At 41.1% G+C, this 15,292-nt stretch overlaps 1 protein-coding gene across 1 annotated transcript in view; it reads right to left on the reverse strand.

Moving 5' to 3' along the window:
- Window positions 1-15,292, reverse strand: part of rell1 (RELT like 1) — a 37,851-nt gene that overhangs the window by 16,057 nt on the left and 6,502 nt on the right. Inside the window, exons 2-4 of the mRNA XM_085349555.1 lie at window positions 11,027-11,224; window positions 7,406-7,477; window positions 1,610-1,664 (exon numbers count right to left, since the gene is read on the reverse strand). Of these exons, the coding sequence (XP_085205681.1) occupies window positions 1,610-1,664; window positions 7,406-7,477; window positions 11,027-11,224 (325 nt within the window). The remainder of the gene's footprint in view (window positions 1-1,609; window positions 1,665-7,405; window positions 7,478-11,026; window positions 11,225-15,292) is intronic.

Below are 15,292 nucleotides of genomic sequence, written 5' to 3' on the forward strand. Positions count from 1 at the left end.
CTACATTGTAAAAGTGAGTGATGAATACACAACAGTATTCTTTCCACATTTACTGGTCAAAACATCTTAGGAAAAACATTTTGAATGTTATTTGAGGCAGCTCAGATCAAATGGCTAAACAAGTTTTGACTGCCGATTCTTTAGATATAGCTTTTATGCTGTGGTGACCTTCAAAAGTAAAGTTAATTCAAATAGTCCAAAATGACCACCAAATAAGGAACTTCAGGTATTTCATAGCACTGCTAAGTGGCAAGACTCAAAGGACTTTAGCTAGCCAACTTAAGCTAACTTAAGCTAGTTAGCATTATGTTATATAAGTTTCTTTGTATTTTCAACTGACCCTAAAACAACTTAAAGGTTTTTAAAACGGGAACTAGATTTCTTTGTTTGCGACATCAAGCTAAAGCTAATACCAAACAAAAGTTTAAATCAGATTGGAGTTTGCTTGACAGCCTGATTTACACACAAGGGGAACCACAAACAAAGGTAACATCACATTTCAGATTAGAATGGCCCTTTACTATCATTGTACATGTGCAACAAAATCTAATATTTATTCTATTCTATTTTCAAACTACTTTTTATAGAAAAGACATTTATGATGATCAGTTTAGTTGTCATAAAACTGTTTTAATAATGCTACATATTACACTTTTTTTTTTAACTGTATAAATTACAAAAGTTATACAGCCAATATGCTAATAACTCAGTTTAACAGATTAGACACTATATATATTAAATACCTTCTAAGGTTCACTAACTTCAAAAGTTACTCTCACTTATTTTGTCAGTTAATTTAATTTAGTTCAATACCATTTTATTTATATAAAGTCAATTCACATCAATAAACACATCAAGATGCTTTGTATTGCTTAGTCAAGTCCCTTCGATACCAGAGAGAAAATCCCAACAATCCCTTTTGGCCAAGCACTTGGTGACAGTGGGGAAGAAGAACTTACCTTTAAGAGGAAGAAACTTCCAGCAGACCCAGGCTAAGAGCGAGGCAGCCATCTGCTAAGGCCAAGTTTTTGTTAACCAACAATTAACTGTGGATTTGATCTATAAATGTCTATAGTTCGATATTTGACCAGAAGTTCAAAGTCTATAGTGAACATTATTCTTCTAACAAGTGATAAGTGGCTCGACTGACTAACCATCCAAAGCTTCTGCTGTTCTTAAGCCTCCAGCATTTCTTATATTTTCACTCTGTTTAATTACTTGATTTTACAGCCAAGAATCTTATGAGGAAATATGTCAGCAGCTCCAGTTACTATGTTTTAATAATCCCACAATACAGTGAAGTGGCGCACAGTGGCTTTTTGGGAATGGTCTCCAGCTACGTGTCCCCAATCGGACCCTGCCAATGTGGATAGGATCAGGAGGAAACTGTGGCCTCATTGCCTTGACTCTTCTTGTCCTGCTCTGCATGCTCTCAGTTCAGACACACTCAGACACATAGAGTCTCAAGGAGGCTTATGGTGCCACCTGGTGGTCAAACCAGTTAGTACACAGAGTCTTTGCCCAATTAATTTAAGATGAGCCCAACAAAGACAGAAAGCCTTTTTAATAACAGATGGACTTGTTCTTCACAGCGTGAGATCACACTTACCCATCTGAATCAATGCTGTTTTCATGAATCATGGCATTTAGGGCATCAGAGTTTGCTAAAGAGGGAGAGAGAGAGAGAAAGTTATACGCTTATAAAGACGGGGAAAAAAAAGGGAGAGAGACGGAGGGAGATAAAAGTCGTGTTGGGAATTAGTGAGGAGTACGCTCCAGTGACTTCAAAAGCAGAGCGCTTATTGAAAGATGGCTCGAGCAGATTAACTCTTTAACACAGCGAAACGGCACATCACATGCAATCACTGAACACATAACAACTGTACACAGAAGACCTCGGCTGGGTGGGAGGAATCTGCCAGACCGTGAAAACTTTTGTCTGGAGCAAAGTTGCTTCAGAGTGTTACTCGGAAAAGTTTCAAACTTCCACATAACCGTCGAGAATGCAGCCTTCGGAGGTAAAGTTTGAAAAATTCTCACAGTGCGCACGATCAACAGCGCCCGACCTCTGCTTGCAGACAAAGTAGCTCAGGCGTAGATTTACATAATTTGCTCCCAGAGACACATTTCCCCAAGGCCAGGCCTCGATGCATTCACTGACTTCACTAACACACCGCTGTGTACACAGATAAAGAAATCTGTGCAGAGTTTGTGACAAATGAGCTGCACACACACAAACAAACACAGATGACTCATGTAGGTGGACGTAGGAGTTTCATGTTAAGATTTCACATCAGCGTTCACAAACGTCTGCCTCAAACTTCCTCCTCGTGTCACGAAGGAAGCCTCGGTGAACGGATGTTAATTTTAGTGCAAAAACATTATCTACTTGTTTTTGCCAGAAGAAGGCCCTAACATGAGTAGTGGTCAGAAGAAAGAAAATAAAATGTTGGCATATTGTTGGTTCATGCACAGCTCTCTTAATTTCAGTCCTTCCTTTTCTTTTTCAGTCATTCTGTTGTAGATTTGCTACTGTGCGATCATAGTGCATGACCAGTTTGAGCCAAGCTTTAGCTGTCAGACAGACGGCCTCGCATTAGAATAATTTGGTATTCAGAGGAGTTCTTGGTCGACTCAGTGGCTGCCAGGTGTCCGGGTCCTGTGGCTGCAAAACAAGCCCAAATCATCACCCCTGCTCCACCGTGCTTCACAGCTGGTATGAGGTGTTTGTGGTGAAATGGTCGATTTGGTTTCCTCCAAACATAGCGCTAGCTAGGTCTTGTGGTTTTTTAAGATGCAACTTTACAAAGTTAAACATTGTTGTCATGTGCTTTTTAGAAAGAAGAGGGTTTCCCCTGGCAACCTGTTCTGTTTTTCTATTGTAACTAATTGTAATTGTGTTGTCATGAACTTTAACATTTAACATGCCAACTGAGGCCTGTAGAGTCACAGATACAGCTTCTGGGTTTTTGTTTCTCTGAGGGTCTGACCTCAGACTGAATGACTGACAGCTGAATGTTTTCCATTTGTTAATAATCTTTGATGGATATCAAATTGTTTGGAAATGCCCTCATAACCCTTCTCAGACGGATGGACAGGAACAGTTGCTTCTTTAAAATCGTCATCCTTCCTCCTTGCTACTGTGCTAACAAATAGTTAAACACACCTGATGTGCTCCAGAGCAGCAAACTATCAAAACCTCTGCTTTTATAGAGGCGCTCACACTTGCTGATGGTAAATTAATCATGTGTATTTGACTAGCAGCAGTTGGCTAACCTCTAAACTCGTGGAAGTAGTGAACTGTGTACTGCTCCTGAATTTTAGCTTAATTTTTGCTAACTAAATAATGACACCCACTCTGGAAACCAAGTGAAACTAACCTGGAAAAAGGGGTCACTATGTCATCACTTTAGAAACGGATAATGTTCCTTTACGTCTTTTACAAAGTAAACTTTTGGATGAAAAAGGATAATTTTGAGGAAATTATTTTTTTTGTAACCCTTTACAAAACATTCCCTGAAGATCATTGTGAAGATTTCAACTTCAAAGGCAACTTTCCCTGAAAGACTTTCTGAAATATTCCTAGAACATAATCTTGAGGTTAAAAACATGCAGTTATGTGCCTAAATGTGAGGTAAGGTATGTGACACTGCCGAAGCAAACTGCAGTAAACATTTCAGCAACTCTTTAGCTTTCAAACTCTCAAACATCTTCTTCTCTTCTTTACTTGTCTTAATAGTATAGCTGAGTGGTTCTTAAACTGTGGAGTGGGACCCAGTACTGGGCGTGGAAAACCAGGTGGAAAATATAAAGTGAAATTAACTTCAAATAATGAAGAACTTTACTTTTAAATGATATCTGACCAACAATACCAATAAAAATGAGTAAAGTTTTTCCACACTGTACATGTTCAAGTACTTCCCACTGGTTGCAAACATGGTAGTGACTTTTCCTTTGTTTGATCAGTAGAGGGCAGTGTTTTCCTTTGTCTGATCAGCCATCAGAGCGGTGCACGCTATAGCATTCAATTCCTCCTCTCTTTATTTAGACTGAAACGGCTGTTGCTGCAAAAATGTTGAGTGGACACAACAACTTCCTGTTTTCATTAGAGAGAGAGAGGGGGAAAAAAACAGCTACAGAGATTTCTTTTTTAAATCTTAACCATCGGCCAAGTTTCCATCAGTTGAGCAATGTTGAAGGGTGAGAGAAGGTGTAGTAAAACAGATATTTATAAATAGAGAGCACAATGACGTGCTGACTCCACAGCAGACTGACACAGGCGAGTCACGATAATCAGAATCCTACGAGCATGACTGCTTCATAAAACAGCCGTGAATCAGCTCAGAGCAAACGTACAGCTCAGGACAATGATGGCCAGTCACCAACATGGGACGATACAGCCTTTGTGTATCACAGGATTGGGTCAAAGTGCAATATTGAATTACACTTAAAGAATCAATAGGGACATGGCATATTTTCAACTCTTATATGATATAACTTCTTATAGATGGGTGCTATACGGCAGCGGTTCCCAACCTTTTCTGCACCATGGACCGGTTTAATGTCAGACAATATTTTCACAGGCCTTTAAGGTGTCGCGGATAAATACAGCAAATTAAAATGATACGACCAAGACAAAAACTGTGGTATTTTGTAAATATAATAATAAACGTCATTTCACTGTGTAACTGTGTAACTTTATTAACAGTGTCCTCCAACAACATTGAGAGTAACATCCTCCTCTCTGCCCCTTAATGCTCTCTGGTCGCTATGGTAACGTGTAAATATTTCTTTAAAATAAGACGCACAGCTACAATTCGGGAAAAGACCCAGGGAAACCGAGTTAACAATAAAAACCGCCTCAACTCTCGAGACTCACGGACTGGTACCGGTCTGTGGCCCGGGGATTGCTATTTATAAATTCTCTATACAGAGCTTACATTTAGTAAACAACCTGTCATAAAACCAATAAAACAGAAATATTTTACAAGCCTGTCAAAAACTTCTTTAAAACAAAAAATCATATTACAGTGGAACCCCGACTTACGAAATTAATTCGTTCCCGAGGGTCTTTCGTAAGTCGAAGCACCCATCGCCCGTTTTGACTGAGGCGATGCTGAACGATAGGCTATAGGTTAATTGCTAGCTAGAACAACAATACGTCGTCTAAGTGGAACAGCGAAGCGCAAGTACTGAAGCCAAGGGGTTGTCACATGATTCGGAAGGCATTGTGGGCATTGTAGGCTCAGCCAATCAGAACCAGCAGATTTTGTTACACGGGCATTTTGCCGTAACACAGGCAAAAATATTGCCGCTCAGTGCCTTCGTAACTTGAATTTTTCGTGAAACGGGGTATTCGTAAGTCGGCGTTCCACTGTATTATTATTATTCATTAGGCAAATATGCATTTTATATCAAATTTGAGCCGGCACACTGGAATTCTTGTCAGTAATTAATTAAGCACAACATTAAACCAGTAAGACTAATTTTTCGCGTTCGAGAATTCAAGTAAATAATTGTCTCAGTTATGGTGGCGCTCTGATAAATGTGTTAAGCGCTGTGTCCTGCTACCAGTACGTTTGGACAGTGGTGTGAGGTAACAGTGTTGGTGGAAAGTTTGAGCAGCGCTGTCAAAGACCGAGTCCTCTGTCTGCCCTCAACCCTCCAAACACCGGGGTGAACAGCTACTTTTCCAGCCTCTTAGACTACACACGGCGTCCTAACAGCTGGTGCAGAACGCTGCTAACTTTTACTGTATAATCTTCAAAGTATAACCGTCTCTTTCTTCTCTTTCCTCTCCTGCCTCAGTATAATTCTCTGCCTTAGCATTTAAAAGCCTGTTTTGACTCTTAGTTTGTACAGACATATATCCTGAACTCAGACTGGGCTCCGCAAAAAGACTTGAATAAATCCTTTTGTCCTCCTCCGCTGCAAGAGGTAGTGCCACTTCTGTGTTAAACACCTAATTCTTAAAATGCTGATCAGAGCTAACGGCAAATAAATGTCTCAGCCGGTCTGTTTGTAGCAGGAGAGAAAAAAAAAATAGAAAACCTATGAAGTAAATATTTCGTTTGAAAAGTTCCAGATTAAAAATGACCTAAAACTGAACTTTAGACTGAGTCATCTGCATTTTTTCAACTTTTTAAAAAGACCATATCGTGAAAAAAAAACCCAAACAACCCCAAAACATTTTTGTTCCTTTGCCCTGTGGTGCTAGTTGCCATCCATAGATCGGTGTGAGATGCCAAGTTTTGGAGCCATCAGCTGTCTTCTCTTGAACATAATGGAACTAAATGACACCTTTCTTGCAGCAATGTCTCCTTGCAGAAGCCATGACCTGGTTACTAAATATATAGGAACTGCTGTCTTTCACCAGTCATGTCACTGTGCACAAGAAAGCGTCCATCTACCTGTGAAACGAGGCTCAAGCTGTGACAGGATGGAAACACTGCTCAGTCCAAAAAAAGGAAAATAATGCTATCGCTACCTTGTGCATTTCTTTTTTCCTGAGTAATGGGGTCGTGACTTCTTGAAGAGATGCTGTTTTCTTGAGCACAACAACGCAAAGTGCTCCTGCAATTTAGTTTCATTTTATTCACAAGCAGGCAAACATCTACAGCCAGTATTTACAAAACCGGAGCAACTCAAAACTAAATAATCAAGATGGATAAACTGCTCTGCAGGCCAGTGGAAAAAAAATGTGCATATTTGACTTTGGTGGGGGTGAACAAGTGGAACAGGGCGTCTTCTATTACACGAAAGCATCCTCTCTTAAGGAGTCAAGTCACAGACAGCTGTTACCCTTCTTTAAATTCAACATCGCTTCACAGTTATGGGAAGTTTATTGGTGCTGTGGAAAACAATCCACACTGTCAGTAAAGACCTACGATGCCACAAATCAAGCTGGTTTGTGTTTCGCACAATGCTGCCATCGATCCTCGTCTCTGCTGCTGCCGCGTTTGAACGCGGCTCAACAAAGGATTACAGAGGATAACACGCTACAAAGCGTTTGCAGTGATTTATCATGAATTTAGCTTCCTGCAAAGGGAAGGAATGGGATGAAATCGCAGATGAAACACTCGTGTGACTTGTACTCAAAAGCGTGAAAACCCCTACGTCATAACAAATGGTCTCAGATTCTTCTGCCGTTGTCCTGAATGTGAACTTCCACTAAAAGCTTCATTTCTGAGCCAGACTCGTCTGAGAAAACACGCACGGCTCAGAGTCAACTGACTTCCTTCCCGAGTAGCGTGTGACAATGTACCAAACAATAATGCCAGCTGTAATCGCTTCAGGGAAGGAGGACAAACAGGGGCCATTTCCCTGAAGTCACAGGTTCACACCTTCAACCAGAAATGACAGGTGCTCTTATGTAAAAAACAAACACAAAGCCTTGAATACATACCTTCATTTTTCATGATGTAGTGGACAATCTGTCCAACCGTGTCATTGTAGTCACTGAAGGTGTCATTGAGCTCTGGAAAAACAAACACACACGAATAGAAACATCAGTATTATTAAGCACTGAGCTGAAGGGTCGCCCGCTACAGAAACATGATACATGTTGAAAGAAAGTCAGCCTCACACAACTATGCCAGGCACTGAGGAGCAAACAACTCCTGCAGATTTCCACTGTTTAGTTTTCTACATCAGTGAAAACGGAAAAAATCTCCAAAGTGAAAATCCTAATCTTAATCGGACACTTAAATCACCCTCACCCAGAATTTTAACAAAGGCAACGTGGCTGAAGCTAAAGCTATCCAGAGCTCAGAGCTAGCCACAAGCAGCCTCGGTATGAGCAAACGATCAAAGCAGTTTTAAGGAAAATTATGGAGACGAGCAGAAAAGAGAAACTGGTCCATGTAAGTGAGTAGTGACAGCTGGGGCAGGCGGCATCCTTGAGTTGGATCAGAGGATAAAAAAAATAGATGGCGCTTCAGTAAATTTTCATATAAAAGCTGGTATTTAAATCGTGGGTAAGTAGTGGTCAGCAATATACAAATCAAGGCTGGTAAAAGCACAGCACCAGTTCAGTCAGTGCAGTCTCCTGCTCATGCTGCACTGAACTAATTCCAGTCACTTTCTCCTTTACTTTACTGTACTATACACATTACACACTACAATGTTGTGTGTAGAGTATGCATAGAGAGAATTAGAAGCGCAGACTTTAGTAAAAATACTCTCTTCATGCATGTTCTTCTATTCTTGGCTTTACAGGATGGCACAGAGAGAAGTTAGTGGATTTCTATAACTTCTCAGGAATAAAGCTTTACGTTTGTAAGAAGAAGAAGAAGAAGAAAAAAGAAGAAGAAAGTCTGCTTAAAGGGGAAGGTGGCCTTAAAGGAAAAGGAGCATTCAAAACAGCAAAGTAAAGCAGAGCTGATGCTAAAAGCCTCCGTACAGCTAAAGGGACGGGGAAAATTCACAGTGGATTTTTTGTGGCCCTTATACCGTATCGCACTTTGATCCATTGTTGACATCAGAAATATGTTTTAGCACAACTATAACGCTTCTGTGGCAGATGTTTATCGATCACACACAGAGCTAAAATGTTCCTTTTGAGTGATTATTGCCAGGAAGAATCAATGACTGTCCCTCGCTCACGCCGTCCCCGGACGTTACTTCCTGCCATTTCTCAAAAGGAAATTGTCAGATTTCTATAATATTGCAAATTCGTCGCAGTAATCATTCAACTATGCAGAACAAATCCACTGGTCAGCACACACCCCTGTGAGGCACTTCCTGGAGTTTCCTTTTGATTGCTTCCTCAGTTCTTCCTCGCTACTGATAAACGTAAATTGGAATCCTCTGGTATGCAGAGGCTGACTGCGAGCAGGAAACCTGACACTGAGGAGGAAAAAAAGGGAACGCTTGACTGACTGACCGAGCGAGGCCGCAACACAAAGCAGTGTTGTGTTTTTGTTCTAACGTACGATAGGGTAGGGCTTTTTGAAGAAACAAACACACACAAACAAATAGATGGCCGGGAAAAACCCTAATGGACTCATGACTATTGTGCTGCCAGCAGCAGGAGCTTGCACTTACTCAATGAGCGAAACCCGCTTCACGCCTGTACTTTCCAATACCAGCTCTTGACATAAGAAACTGAGTTGTAATTCACACAGTTAACTGGAAAGATTAATGGGAATGGTGGGGACATCATATGTAAGGGAAAACACTGGCGTGCGGTGCATTGCGTGATGGCAGGAAGTTGGACAGCGCAGCGTAAACAGCTTATTCTTTCCATAACATTTCTCATGCCTGCGACAGAGCCAGGGTGATTGCAGAGATTTCACATATGCGCTCAAGAATTACTAGAACGACAGACGAGCAGGCACGGCAGATGTAGAAGGAGGGAAACTGAGTGAAGTGCGCACACAAATCCCACAGTAATTACGTTTCACCTCACTGAACTCCACATGAATGGATGAAGGGAATGCTAAAAGTCTTCCTGGTTTCTGCTTTCCTGCTTCCAAATAAAATGACAGCCCTTCTAAAAATGCACCCCAACCTCCAAAAGAGCATTCCTAAGCTCACGTTTGTCTATTTCATCTTCTGAACGCATAAACACCGAATAACGTAAAGTTCAGTCTGTTTGTCTGTTATACAGGAAGAGCTTGAAATGCTATTGCTTTGAGATGCCATTCACGTCACACGCCACCGCCTGCGTCTACGTTAAGTAACACACACAAGGTAATTAGATTCAGGAATGTAGTCTAGGGTTGAAAGCACCAGAACGAAGGTGATTTCTGCCTTCTAGACGTCTTATTACCACATGACAGGCAAATGGAAAAGATCACATGGGCCGATGACTAATTTGGAAACTCGTGCAAAAAAAAAAAAAAAAAAAATCACCTGCTGTGCGACAGCATCGCAGTGGATTTACTGAGACGTGGACAGGCGTGATCATAAATACTTTAAATCCTTTAGATTATGAAACAGTTAACGATAGTATTTATGACGAGCAATGCGTATTTACGCAGTGCCTCGAATCATGTGGACGTTGGATGAGTAAGGGATTTGAGGTAAACAATGCACACAATTGAGCCTCTCAGCTCTAATCGCGCTGCCAGCTCAACATGTCATGAGACCTGAATCACAGTCTCACGCTGGAAATGGAGCGTCAGCGGGGTCCAAAAAGATGACAAATGTTTAAAACAAAAGAAAGGGGAAACAGAGACAGTGGGTGAAGAGAACTGATTTCATTGTTTTCTCGGTTGTGCAGAGGCTAAGCTAAAGGACCGACAACACTGACACTGCCTGCAGGAGGCCGGGTACGCCTGGATCTGCATCATAGTCATGTTCTGCTACTGAAACTGTGAAGCCAGGTCCCAGTTTTGAATTTGGGAGACAGACACAATCTCTACATTTAAGATTAGGCTTGAAACTTTCTTCTTTGATAAAACTGACAGTCAGGGCTGAATCAGAAGCCTCCCTTTGTTATGCTGCGACAGGCTCGGTCCGCTGCGGGACTTCACGTGACACACCGAGCGGTACTCCTCCATCAACCTCTTCAAACTGCCCGCGTGTTTATGCATCGCTGCAACATATCATTACATTTTTGCCCTCTGTCTCCCTCAGTCTGGGTTTTGTCCCGTCTCCCTGCGCTCTCTTTTGTCTTCTCTTTTTCCCCCTCGTTTTCCCCGCATCCGCCAAATGATCGAGGCCCTCGCTGAGACTGGTTTTGCTGGAGGTTTCTTCCTGTTAAAACTGGGTCAAAACTAAATTGAATCTGTAAGGCTTGTTTTAATTTAACCGGTCCTATCTTTGACAATGAACTGGGGTTACCTTGGCTTGCCTTATTTAAAGAAGAAAAAAAGGCCCTTTTTTTCTGAGAAGACACATCAGCAACACAACGACACGTCCACTTGGATTAATATGAGCCTGGCTGTGGGATAATCTTTGGCTTGTATTGTATATAGGCGATGGATGATTTAAGCCTTAGACTCAATAAAAACATAAATCCAACGATACTGTCAAATTTCTCAGAACCTCCAATGACCTCCCAGAATCTCTGAAACCTTACCTCCGCCCAGCTCGGGATCTTTGACCTCTTCCTTACACTCCTCCTCGTCATCATGGTCTGTGGTGCACCGGTAGCCCTTCCTTTTCAGCACATGACAGATCACCACACCGAGCAGGCCCAGAAGGAAGAGAATAGGCACCAGCACAAAGGCGATGTAGTACGGATTGGTCCCGCCGCTCGTTCCAGCACTGTCACCAGCTAGAGGATGAGAAACAATTTAAATTAAAAAAGAAAAAAAAAGCAGTAATTCAATACATTTTTGTAAGGCGGCGCAGAAAAACAAAACCCTTGTCCTCACAGCACCTTTCACTGCAACCTGATCTCTACAAAGGGTGTGAGGAGAACACATGAAGGGTGAGCCGAGCAGCTGATGGGATTCAAATGTTATCAGCTGCAACATGAACTTGACGCATTTACAACTTTGAGCACGCATTTAGGAAGCAGGCACAAACTTCAAAAACAAAAAAGCTGTGAAGAACACTGGGAATGTTTTCCAAGGTTTTTAGTTTCTGTCTTCGACTGGTTTTTTTTCCCCTTTTATTGATTTATTTCTGAGTGAGGGAGGAGAGCAGGCACTCCTGTAAACCAGCTTTACAAGGGTCCCATAAACTGTGATAGCAGTCAGTCACATGTTTTATTTAAGGTGACTTTAATGCATGTTAAACATAACAGATGTAACCCAACCTGGGCGTAGCGGGCGGTTACATCATCAGACAGACGACAGCAGAAAGCAGACGCAAGGACCACAAACATCTCACCATTTTAGCTCAATCTGCCTCTGCTCCCACTCCTACCTGCCTACCCGGGGGTCTAAAGTCCAGATTATTGGATTGGGTACAATAAACATCTCCTGGGCTCCAAATCCTGTACTTTCAATTAAAACAACAAAAATATATTTTGAAGATAAAAAAAAAAAATTCAGGAGGTCTTGCCACTGTCATCCAGGGATGTCAAACTCACTTTACATCATGGGCAACACACAGCCTACTTTGATCTCAACTGGGCCAAACCAGTTTACTACACATTCAAACCCTGAGACGTCTCCATATCAGAAAAAAAGAAGTGCACTTTCAACAGAATGTCTCCGTTTTTCTACATGACAAAGAAATATTGCTGCAGTAAATCAAGGAAACCTGTCAGCAGGCCTTGCACATGTATTTCTTACATTTAAATTGTAAGAAATAAATGTGCAAAATTTAAGAAGATGCGCTGGCAGCTCGATGCCCAGATTTTCAAGTAATTATAAAACAGAAAGTTTTTGTTCTTCACAAAAAAAAAAAAAGTCCTTTTTCCCAAAACTGTGGACTTATTGTAAAAAACAAACATTTCTAAAGTAGATTGTGAAAAACAGGCACCTATCTCTCATTTAGTTGTGTATCCATTACTTAATTACTTTGTTAAAAGACACAAAGATACCACATTTCCTCAAACAGTAACATTTACCTTAGTGGTGGTAGGCCTGTACTTAAAGCAGGTAAACAGTGTTAATGTTTACCTGATCTAAGTAAGTTTTTACTGTAGTATTCACATGATAGCAAGTGATGACTCTTCCACCGAATGAACTTATAAGCTCACCCAACCCATATGGAAAAGAAATAGTAAAAACTTATATGATTTACTCATGAAAGTGGCCACTTTCATGAGTTTTAATGAGTTTCATTATATAATTTTTCAAGGGATCTTATATCTGTTTTCACTCTTATATGCTTTTCATACAAGTTTCACACAAGACAGATACAAACTTTATAAGATTTATATATATCTTTTCCATATGGGAAAGCTCATGGGGAAAAAAATTGCTTAAAAATCATAATTCATTGTATTTACGCTGCACGGTCAACAGAGGACTGCTTGCACTAATCTGTGACAGCAGGGATGCTCATCAAACCAGCCACCCACTGCACCCATGGTGTCACCGCTAATTATGATAAATAAAACACACCATGAGCAAAATAACTTTTAACCTGACTTCCATTAGATTTGCTGTTGCAAGTACAAAACAAGTCCCTTCAATTCAACTCAACTCAGCTTATATAGCACCAGTTTACAACAGCAGTCACTTCAAGGTTTTTATTATATCGTAAAGGTAAAGACGCTACAATAATAGATAGAAACACCGGCGGTCACATCACCCCCTATGAGCAAGCAGTAAGAAACCTCCGGCAAAACTAGGCTCAGGAAGGGACAGCCATCTGCCACAACCGGTTGGGGTTGATGGGAGGGGGAAGCGAGCACAGAGAAGAACAGGACAAAAGACACACTATGCGTGACAGAGCCACAGTTGAGTAATGAATAACTGCAATACTGGTGTATAATACAACAGAGAGTGAAAAAGAAATGCTCACTGCATCATGGGGCAACCCCAGCAACCTAGGCCTATTACAGTAAAGTAATATCACCACCTTAACTACTCCACTCCCCATTTTAAGCCATGGAGGAAATATGAAGTGTCAATAATGCTACTGATGCCAATATTTTCAGAACACAACTTTTGTAAAACTGTAAAATGACTAAAACTGTAAATGTTTGAATGTAAAAACAAACAAAAAAAAGCGTAAGTGTGAATAAATCAGATGATACTATGAAATATTACATTTTGAACCAAACATCTCGATCAGGTCAAAGTTCAAAGGTGAGGTACCACATGACGCATTCCAGCTCTACAAACAAGAGAGCTTTTGTCTGCTCAGGTCTGTGTGTGCACAGCACAAAGAGACTCGGGGTGGGTCTGATAGAGAGACGCAGACAGAGAGGGCAGCACGACAGCTAATCTGCACGAACTATAGAACAGCACCACGCGCGGAGACATGTATCTAAATACTAGCTTATGTGCACCCGATGCATAAACACATTAGTGCTCCTCCATTGTCCCAGTTCCCTGGTGCCCAAACCTGAACACACTGATCATTGTCTGCTGACTGACCAGCCTGTTACCAAAAGTTGCATGTCTATGAGCTTGCAATAACAGTGACAACCACACTGTTGGAACAGCACGGTCCTGTGCGCCTCTAAAATGACTCAGAAGTAATCACGGGCCAATTAGATGACTGTTTTAAAATAAAATAAGACTGGAGACTAGCAAATGGCTTGAACGGGGTCACTGAGGAGTTTCTGAATTGGAGCCAGACATCTTTTCTGTAACCACAGCTGGTGCTGTGGTGGAGCTCCTATAAAAGAGAGAGAACTACAAACTAAAGCTAGAGACATGAGCACTTCACAGAAGGGGATTAACAAAATGAATTTAAACGGCAACAACAGCGGGGCGGCGGTTACATTAGTTTCCAGCTACAACTTCTAAGAAACATTTGGACTTTTTGGATTTTCTGTTGAACGAAGAGGTTGTTTTCTTTTCGTTCTTGACTAAAGTTGCAGTTTTGTGAGCTTTTTTTTTTTTTTTTTTTTTTAAATTACTGATAAAATATCAGCAGTGATAACCATTTCCAAGAACCCAAGCTGATATCTAAAAGTTTCTCCTTTTATCCAACCACTGTGCAGACCAAAACATATTCAATTTTCATGATTAATGGTGCAGATGTGGAGGGCAACGAGAGACCAAGAACAGGCCATTAAATTGGGGTCATTTGTACAAAAGAGCAGCACGCTGGCTGTCGCTGCATTCTTTGAGCCCTGCTAATCACATGGGCTGATTTTTAGTTTCATTTTAGTTTTTCGTTTTAACGTCAAACTCTGTGAGTCACTTCTTGGCAACTGGGCATTAAAAAGTGTAAGCTAGGGAATCGGAGACGGCTGCAAGATTTAAAGCACTCGGCTACATTCAGTTAGTAATCTGACCCTTTGTGTGCAACACCATCACACGGGTGGAAACGTGCATGTCATCTGATCGCTGACCCTTGTTCGGCTTGTGAACATCCACTAAAACAGGTGGATCCATGACAGACTTTAAAGTAGTGCTGTAATTGCAGCCACCTTGGAAGTCTATGGAGCACACTCTGCTGATAGAGATAACTCTATTGTATGTAATATTGTAGCATTAATTAATAGCAAGACTTTGTTGAACAGCCTAAGAGACACGTGGATCATTACAGGAAGAAATGATTGAAGTTAGTTAAGAAAGCTCCCTAGGAGAGAAAGAGTCTAAAGAGACATTTAATGATGTCTTTTTGAGTTCTTCAGCTTTGTTGTTAAGCAGCAGGGACTAAACCTTGAGAAAAACATTAAAACCGTGTCTATGAAGCACTCAGAGTATCCCAGACTTTATGCTGACGTGTTAGTTTAATTTTTAAACTTTACCAACCCTGCTATCGC

This window comes from Diplotaxodon limnothrissa, linkage group LG3, assembly GCF_057381915.1.
Source record: "Diplotaxodon limnothrissa isolate DT_005_m linkage group LG3, D_limnothrissa_male_GT1.1, whole genome shotgun sequence".
Lineage (NCBI taxonomy): Eukaryota > Metazoa > Chordata > Actinopteri > Cichliformes > Cichlidae > Diplotaxodon > Diplotaxodon limnothrissa.